Source organism: Cyprinodon variegatus, unplaced genomic scaffold (assembly GCF_000732505.1).
Source record: "Cyprinodon variegatus isolate N-32 unplaced genomic scaffold, C_variegatus-1.0 Scaffold187, whole genome shotgun sequence".
NCBI classification, from domain to species: Eukaryota; Metazoa; Chordata; class Actinopteri; order Cyprinodontiformes; family Cyprinodontidae; genus Cyprinodon; species Cyprinodon variegatus.
In genome coordinates, this window is record NW_015150640.1 from 758,908 (window position 1) to 768,635 (window position 9,728).

Consider the following 9,728-nt stretch of genomic DNA (forward strand, 5'->3'; position numbering starts at 1 on the left):
AGCACAAGCACACTGCTCTAAAAAAAAAAAAAAAAAAAGTTATCTAAGCATTAAGTCAACACTCCCCCTAAAATGACCATTGCAGTTGAGAACCTGTGACTTATGTAGCAATTTTACCTTTTCTTAACCTGCTGAGCTACCATCTTAGAGGGTTTATAGTCATTCTCTGTTTTTGCTCTGTCAAAATGTTTCAGTTCAATGAAAAAAAATAATATGCTGGTCTATCATTTTTTTTTTCTAATCTCCTGAGACTCTTTCCTTCACTACCTCTGGTCCATGTTGAGTGTGTTACACACCATGTCACCAAACAGCACATTGACTACCTGTAGCCCTATCTATAGGTCCATTCACTGATTACTACATAGTAGACCCCCATGATGCTAATTAATTGATTTAACCCTTTGGTAACATTGTTTAAGTCGTTTCTAGGGTTACCATCATTTTTGTTCAGGCCTGTTTCACGAGTTTATTTTTTAAAAATCATTCTGTTGAAGCATGGTTAAAAAGCAATGTCTGACTTTCCTTTGCTTCTTTCTATAGAATTTCTATTTATTATTACTTTTGTCAAATTCAATTGATTTCTATCAATATTTTGGGTTTTTCTGTCATTAAATGAGGGGTACCTACAGTTTTGTTTACGTATGTATAAATTGTAAAAAAAAAAGTTGTGGCCATATGGTTTGATGCCTGACGCAAATTTTTCTTAGAGGGCATCAATAACTCATCCGGAAAGTTACCATAAAATCCACACAAACAATTAAAGCTCTGCTAGACTTTGTGACTTTAGGTCAGATTTCAACAAAGCAAAAAGAGAGATCAGGTGGAATATTTCATCAGAGTTTAAATGCTAAAAGTGCTGTTGACCAAAAAGAGCACTTAGAGCATTACATATTTAACAGAAGACATCTAGATGGATCTTAAAGCCCTTCTGGTAAACTTGGTGCAACCGGATGAGACAAAAGTGCAATTTTGTTTGGTAGCTGTAAGTCCCGTTTTTTTTTTTTTTTTTTTTTTTGCAAAACTGCATGAGGCATGAGTTAAAATCATTAAGGCACCATATCAACCCTTTGGCCCTATGATTGTCATATGGAATGGACTGTATAAATAAAGTAGGCCTAATCTGACAGAAAGATAAGGCTTTATAGACACTAAAACATGGTAGTGGTAGTATGTTGCTGTGGGGTCTTTCTTGGTGTTTCGTGACCTGGATGACTGGCTTTTACAGATAAACCCGTTTTTCTACCAGAAAATCCTGAAGAAGGGATGGTCTGGACCTTAAAGAATTCTTCTCGCCATTTTTAGTTTTAACTTAAGCCAAATATAAAAGAAAAGGAAGAAATAAATGAAGCAGTGTCTAAAATTATCTAGGACAAAGATGTGGATGTCAGAAATCTTTTACATTTATAATCTTAATTTCACCTCAATTCTGACTTTTGTTCCTCTAACCTTTTCTCTGAGTTGATCGCTCACCTGCTCTCCTGGCTCTACACTACCCCCTGGTGGACATGAGAAGACAGTTCAGCTAATTTCATGTTTGTGTCACATCCTTCTCTCTGTTTCTATGTAATCCAACATGGTTACTGAAGTGTCAAAATGTTGTTCTAAGACCAGAATTTAGAAAATATTAGAAAAGGGTGAATAGCAGTGGGGTGGTGAGGCCACAGATATTGAACTATTTCAGAAAGGAAAAATGTATTTATTTATTTTTTTTATTGATCGATAGGTATTTTTCGCTCTTACTAAATTAAAATACCTGAAAGGTTTTTTAAACTTAAAAAAAATATATCTGTTGCTCCTGATAACCGTTGCATATTTTAATTCATTGCAAGTTTAGTGCTCAGAACTACCACTTACTTGTTGGTTATATATAATAGTCATACAACTACCTCACCGTTGTTCCTCACCTACTACACTTTAATGTAAAAGTCAATCCACCTGTATATAAGCCATCCTGATTGTACATATGTCACCTCAAACCTCTGTGTTACTCCCTTGTAATTTTTATTTCCTATTTCTTATTTTTATTTTTCTTTCATTGTCTGTGATACATGTACACTTGCACCTTAATTCATATTCTTATATTGATATACTGTATATACAGTGCTTGCTTGTTTATTCTTAATGCACCTTTTCCTCCTTGTTTGCACCTTCTTTAATTTCTATGTCAATATGTGATCAGTGAATTTCTCCGCTGTGAGATCAATAAAGCTCATCTAATCTAATCTAAACACACAGAATTTTCACCTTAAATGCAAAGTAATTATATTTTGCATTCAAGTTCAGTTTTCATTTTATGATTTTTCTGAGTCGCTTGTTCTTTTAGTAATGTTTTTTTTTTTCAATAACTGACTAATTATAATTAATCAGATTAATTAGTTCAGCTTTATTGGGGGGGGGGGGGGGGTATACTCAGGCATACTGTGGAAATGTAGCAGGACACCAGCTTGTCAACTTCTAAGTGGCTCTAAGAATTAAACACATTCACTGCTTTATTTGGAAAGTTAAAGTTTAGATCTAAATTGTTTGAGAACACAGTTAGTTTTTTTTATCTTTTCAAGTTTTCATTCTCTGATAAACTCTGCTTGATCTGAAACATGTATGTTTCATTGAAAAGCAAAAGGAGATGAAATGTTAAAAGGCACTGATGGACGTTAGCATGAGCTAAAGCCTGCCCTCTACCTACTCTGTCTTTGTTCTCCTTAGTGGAAGATGGCGGAACCGGATTGGGCTACATGGAGCATGTCCTCGTGATGGAGGAGATGTCACGGGTGTCAGCTGCCATCGCTCTCAGCTATGGTGCCCACTCCAATCTTTGTGTCAACCAGTTAGTGCGTCACGCCAACCCAAAGCAGAAGGAGAAGTACATGCCGAAGGTCAGGGCTGCACTGAGTGGAACTGGAAAATGTTTAAAAGCATAAAGTTGATCTTTAATTTTAAATGTTTTTTTTTGTTTTGTTTTTTGCTTTTCTTTTCCCAGTTACTGACGGGTGAACATGTGGGAGCCCTGGCTATGAGTGAGCCCAATGCTGGTTCTGATGTCGTCTCTATGAAACTCAAAGCTGTCAAGAAAGGTCAGACCCTAAAACTAGATACTGATGTTAAGTACTTATAAATGCAGAACTTTTACAATGATTTTTTTATAATGTATTGAAAACTCAAATTAATATTTTGCAGGTTGACCTTTTTTAGAAAGGAACTGATAAACGCTTCATGTTTTAGTTTAATTTTGATCATAGTTCTTTTCTATTTGTTTCTATGGAAGCAACTTTGATTAAACGCTCATAGTCATCTCATTGAGAAGTAATGAAAGCCACAATGTGTGCATAAGTAAGCCTGGTTTCTATATCACATCACATTTAGTATTTTAGAATTACCTTTCCGAAGAGCTCACTTCTAGCCTTGCTATGTCAGATTTTATCGGAAACAAAGAAGTGCATAATAGAGCAAAACCTAAAAAATAATTTGGTCTGCATATTTAATTTAAACACTGAGAACACTTATTGGAAAATAGTCAACCTGTAAGTTGTGGAGAAGTTTAAAGCAGGGTTAGAAAAAACATCCCAAGCTTTGAACATCACAGTTTTGCTCAGTTCATGTTTTGATCTATGCAACTTTAAAAAGAAAATGTAAGGCATCTGTTTTGTTTTTTAACTTCCTCACTGATTTGATTAAAAAAATAATAATAATTACCGCCAGGTGACTATTATGTTCTAAATGGCAACAAGTTCTGGATCACAAATGGGCCAGATGCTGATGTCCTCATCGTGTATGCAAAGACCAACCCTGAGGCGCATCAGAAGGGGATCACAGCTTTTATTGTGGAAAAGGTAAATCCTGATCTTCTTTCCTCCCCGTCGTACGTTTAGACAGGCGTGAAAGGATGGCCTGTTCAGAAAAGAGCTGTTCACTATTTTGCAATGAGATGAATAAAAAATATATATTTCTCTTTTTCTGTCATAAGGGAATGGCAGGATTCTATACAGCTCAGAAACTCGACAAACTGGGAATGAGGGGATCCAACACTTGTGAGCTGATCTTTGAAGACTGTAAAATTCCAGGTATGATATAAAAGTTCACTAGATTCACTAGAAATACTGTGAAAGATGTAAAACAGCACCCAATGCTTTCTAAGGATCCATTAAAAGTTTTATTTAACCATTTTTGAACCTATATTTAGTCCAGGTTTATGGTTTTTCCTTTGAATCATCAGTATAAGGCTAAAGCAGTGTTGATGCACTACAGAAAATCTAACAAAGATTACTTACTGTTTCTTGTCAAAAAACTAAAATATTATTCTCTTGTTAACTTGAATTTAACTTGTAAAATGTTTTTTTTTTGTTTAGTTTACCAGCTGATTGTATTTCTGTGAATCTGCTCCTATTTGATAGAGGAGAACATACTGGGTCCACTGAACAAAGGTGTTTATGTGATGATGAGCGGCTTAGATCTGGAGAGGCTGGTGTTGGCTGCTGGACCTGTTGGGTGAGGTTCTTTCATTGCATGGTTCATCAGGAGTTCATCATTTCAACAGACCTAAAGATCCCAGTAGATCCCTTTATTGACCACAATCAAGAAATGTTTAAAAAAACAACATGAAAGTAAAAAGTATAACAGAGAGCTGAGAGCTCAGCTAAACTTACCAAATGGCGATCAAATGCACAAGGCTGATGTCAATGTAAACAACGATGGCAACTCAAGAATAAAATGGATAGAACAGACTTTCCAGCTTCAGGTTGAGTTTTATAAAGTGAAATTTTGTATAGATTTTTTTTCCCATATACTTGCCTACAATAAAACATTAAACTGTTGTCATTCTACTGGCTATAAGTTCATATAATAAATTTACTCTGAAAAGAAAAAACAATTAGCATGAAAATATAGAAGACTGCTGACATGTCCAGGGTGTACCCCGCCTCTCGCCCGTAGACGGCTGGATATAGGCAACAGCTTGAGATGAGCGTGATGGAAAATGGATGGATGAAAATAAAGAACTGTCACTGTTTTATAATATAAAATAAAAAATAGTCGATGAAAATGAGGTCTATACAAACTTTTTATTTCTTCTCCAGCATAATGCAGGGTGTTTTGGATGCTGCCATTCCCTACCTACATGTGAGAGAAGCTTTTGGACAGAAGATTGGACACTTTCAGGTCTGACTTTCCCTTTTTTAATAAAGCCCTCAATAGTTGGGAGCCTGAACAGTTCTTCACCAAATAAAACCGATCTTTTTCACAGCTGATGCAGGGCAAGATGGCCGACATGTACACCAGACTGAGCAGCTGTCGGCAGTACCTCTACAATGTTGCCCGTGCTTGTGATAAAGGGCACTTTAGTGCAAAGGTGGGAACTTTTCATGTTTCTTCTTCAATATGTTACTCTAGAAAATATTGATTCAGCTGCTAAGGAATCTTTTCAGGAGTCTTTTTTTATATATTTTTTTATGTTTGAAATTCTTTGCTACATATTCTGTTATATTTAGGATTTGGAGCTTCAAGTTTGAGTAAAATAACAAAGGTTTTCATTTTCCTATCAAATAACTTACATTTCTATGATGCAGTGATTGTTTTATTAGATTATTATTATTATTATTAGATTATTCTGTATTATTCTATAAAACAGCATCAGCATGTTGTTCCCTTCCTGGATAAAGGAACCCTGATGGATTTTGTTTTTAACAGGACTGTGCTGGAGTGATCCTGTACTGTGCCGAGAACGCCACTCAGGTGGCTTTGGAAGGGATTCAGTGTTTAGGTGAGTGTCTCAGATGAAAATTAAAAACGCAGGTTTAAATTAATCAGGGATCATAGACAGGAATTACAGATGAAGTGAAACTAAAGCTTTTTGCATTAACAGTCAAGCAAACTGAAACATTTTAAAATTTTCCTGCAGAAAACATTTTACAGATTTGTTTCTTCAAACTTAGTGATTTGCACTAGAATTACTTTTAAAATGTGTGAGTTAAGTCAATTGTTTTGAGTGTCTGTCGCCAGACAACTCATAACTAACCTTAGAGAGCCCAGCACCTCTCTGTTGTGTTTCAGCCACTTTTTAATCAATTATTCTATTAGTGCCATCATACATTTAGAAGACCAATTTATAGATTATAGCCATCATCACTTTAAATTCTTTGGATTTTGTTCTGAAAAATCTGGCAGCAGTGTTTGTTGTCTGTGGGACACATAACATTAGCATCATTAGCACAGAACATTAGCATCATGTTGATATTTTCATATTAATGGTTGAGCTGACAAAGGTGGGATCTTTTTTTTTAGAAAATATTCCCAAGGATTATCCAGACCAGGGTGACTGATTTGTCTGGTTTTTCTTCTTTAGGTTTTTGTGTGGCCTGATTTAAAAACCAAAAAAAAAAAAAAAAACCCTAGTTATAAATATGGACTTTGACTAGGCCACTTCAGCTCCTCCTTTCTTGACCCTTTGTGAGGTGAACCTGCAGATGGACAGACATTTCCTTCATGATTTTTCTATTAAAGAGAAGAATAATGGTAACGCCTCCAAATCCTAAAGCACAAAAGAGTTCCAAACCATAAAACTGTTACCTCCATGTTTGACTGTGTCTTCTACTCTGAAATGCTAGTTTGACAGCAGATTTTCACCATTTGTTTTGTCAGTTTACAGAATATTTTCCCTAGCATTATCTGGAGTTTTTGGGGTTTTTTTTTTTTCATAAACAATAAATGGGATTTGGTACTCTTTTTGTTCAGCAGAGGTTTTGGCCTTGAAGGCAATTTTTTTTCCTCTCCTCCTCAAATCCTGTTAAATCAGGATCTCTACCCTTAACTGAGGCTGCTGAGGCCTGCAGTGACTTAGATGTTGTGGGTTTGTGTGTGAGCTCCTAGATGATCCGATAAGGCTCTCTAAGGGAATTTTAGCAGACCAAACACTTCTTTGTAGGCTCTATACTATTCCATACACTCACCGGCCACTTTATTAGGTACCCCCATGCTAGTAACGGGTTGGACCCCCTTTTGCCTTCAGAACTGCCTCAATTCTTCTAGCATAAATTCAACAAGGTGCTGGAAGCTTTCCTTCTACCTAATAAAGTGGCCGGTGAGTGTATTTCCATTATGTGTGATGGATGGAACTCATCGTGGCTTATTGAGGTTCAACAAGTCTTAGAAATAGATGTAACCCTTTATAAACTTTTAAATAACTATTTTTCTCTCCAATTTTGTTTAGCTTGGATGCTGATGTGATGCTTGTATTTATCAATTAGCCTACCTCGTGTCGCCAGGAAGGTTCTATGTGACAGATTGGTTTGAATCTACAGGTCTGGCATCAGTCGGGTGAAGATGTCAGATTGAATTTGACTCTTCCAAAAATTTAGCTAATTTTGAAGAAGAAATCTGAGGAAGCTCATCACTTTTTATGGCGTTCTCTGCTGTAAAACGACTCTAAGCTGAGTTTTTTCCCCTCAGGTGGGAATGGCTACATCAACGACTATCCAATGGGAAGATTCCTGCGAGATGCTAAGCTGTACGAAATCGGGGCGGGCACGAGCGAAGTCCGCAGGATCATCATCGGCCGAGCCTTCAACTCCATGTTCAAATAGACACTTGGAAGAGGAGTTTGTTGTTTGTATCGTCACTCACACCCAGGACCTTACTGAAGGAGTTCAGATGATTCACCGCCATGCTGTCCATGTATGAGATGCACTGATATCAACCAATCGGAGAAGGATGTTTAAAGCTGCAAAGTGAACAAATTAGATACTGATCTAAGCCAAGTGACCTTTGTCTTTGTTTAGTTATGGTAGGTTTGAGTTTACTTTGAGGTACGTAGTAATCAGTTGTGATGGTTATGGCTGAAACACTCCTGCAGAGCTCTGAACCGGCCGCTGCTTCCAACAAACAAATGATAATACCTACATCCTTAAAGTGTAGGAAGTTTTCCTCTGTGTTGTTTTCAGTGCACACCATAACTGATTCATTCTATACAGATCAACTCTGTTCTGTTAATGCTTGGATGTTTTCCTATAAATGACACAACATCCTGTCTAGAATTGTTAGAATCTTTTGTGAAGACTTTGTTCATACTTATGATTATGTAGATGTACAGTGTAGAAATGAATGAACTGTATCAGGTTTGCAATAAATGACAATAAAGCTTTTTTAATGTTTGGTTTGTCATGTCTGTCATGTTGTCTGTGGGGCTCAACCATTAAAGCTGCAGTGGTTTACAGTCAGCTCGTCTTCTGAAAACCTCCAGCCTCCGACCGTCATTACAGACTGTTTAGACAGCATACAGCACCGTAGTGTTGAAGGATCCTAAAATATTTTATTGGAGCAGTTTAATCTCCAGAGGTTTTGGGAAAAAAAATAACTAAATTCAAACTTCACCCTCTTCCAATAATTTTGTTTTCAATCCTACCCATAAGTTATAAGGACAATACTTCACTTCAAAATTTCACACGCTTTGAGCAGACAGAGGCTCTTTGAACATTTCTCTTTGAGGCCTCCAGGTCTTCCAGAGTTCAACATCTTCTGATGCTTTTCCCTTCAGCTCAGCCTGGTTGATTCTGTGTTTATTTAACCATGTTTTTGTGTTGGAAACTCAAAAAGTGTTTGAATCCGGTCCTCTTTCAAATATTCATTGTTTATTTTATACCAAACCAGCTTTGAGTGTTGCTGAAAATATTGATCTTAGTCTCTGACTGTTTAGAGTTCCAGTGCCTCTGCCCTTTATGCTCATCCTTAATTCACCAAAGAGCATTTTTTTTCCACATTTTTCTTCCAGCGGCTGTTAAACTTTAAAACTAGCTCTGCTCTCAGCAAACGCAGGTGTTTGTTTCTCTGCTGTCTTTGCATTATTGTAAAAAGTCTGGTGTTTTTGCATAAATAACATATTTTGCATCCTACCTTGTTCCAAATGTCAAATTATTTGAGATTAGTACTTCTATTAACCTTTAACCATACAGTTTTATTTATGTTGTGAATTTTCCCTTACTGTGCAGTTCTTTTCTTCATTGTACTTTCCATCATTAATTCCACTTTTCTTAAAACATATACAGGCATCCTAATTATAATAACCTGTCAACCTCCTCCCCCATTAGTCAGACTGAAAGTTGTGGCATATGTAAAAACCACCTCCAGGTGTGCAAAATTTAACAATAGAATAGAAAATCCCTTTATTTTCCCTCAAAAGAAATTGTGGTGTTAAAGCAAAACAAAAGTATTACTGCAAAAGTGATCACAGGAATGTGGTCCATAAAAAGTGTATAGAAATAAAAAAAATAATAAACAAAATAGGATACCATACTGCACAGTGTTTTACAATATAAATACTGTGCATCTGGAGAATATATAATCAATATACAGCTGTGGACATTTTTACAGTAATGGATATGTAAAAATAACAGCAACACCAGAGATGAGAAGACAAAATGAGATCAGAGAAAAGATGATAAAAATGACAGCATGTTGTTTAACTAAGACAGAAGTTGTGCAAAAATCATGAATGTAACAACTTATTGAGGTTGTTGGGAAAAGTGGTGGTTATAGAGAAGGATCTGTGATAACGCTCCCTGGTGCATTTCGGGTGCAGCAGTCTGTCATTGAAGGTCTCTGAGTCCAGAGGGCATCCAATCCCAGAGCTGGCCTTCCTGGTCAGCTTATCCAGCCGCATTCTCTCAGCTACAGATTCAATTCAATTCAGTTTATTTATATAGCGCCAAATTCACAACACATGTCATCTCAAGGCACTTTACAGT

At 36.4% G+C, this 9,728-nt stretch overlaps 1 protein-coding gene across 1 annotated transcript in view; it reads left to right on the forward strand.

Moving 5' to 3' along the window:
• The window catches only part of ivd (isovaleryl-CoA dehydrogenase), a 17,648-nt gene extending 9,510 nt beyond the window's left edge, over window positions 1-8,138 (forward strand). Inside the window, exons 4-12 of the mRNA XM_015379201.1 lie at window positions 2,704-2,873; window positions 2,978-3,071; window positions 3,697-3,827; window positions 3,962-4,058; window positions 4,389-4,482; window positions 5,070-5,151; window positions 5,237-5,341; window positions 5,680-5,752; window positions 7,438-8,138. Coding sequence (XP_015234687.1) covers window positions 2,704-2,873; window positions 2,978-3,071; window positions 3,697-3,827; window positions 3,962-4,058; window positions 4,389-4,482; window positions 5,070-5,151; window positions 5,237-5,341; window positions 5,680-5,752; window positions 7,438-7,571 — 980 coding nt within the window. The 3' untranslated portion in view covers window positions 7,572-8,138. The remainder of the gene's footprint in view (window positions 1-2,703; window positions 2,874-2,977; window positions 3,072-3,696; window positions 3,828-3,961; window positions 4,059-4,388; window positions 4,483-5,069; window positions 5,152-5,236; window positions 5,342-5,679; window positions 5,753-7,437) is intronic.
• The last annotated feature ends 1,590 nt before the right edge of the window (window positions 8,139-9,728 follow it).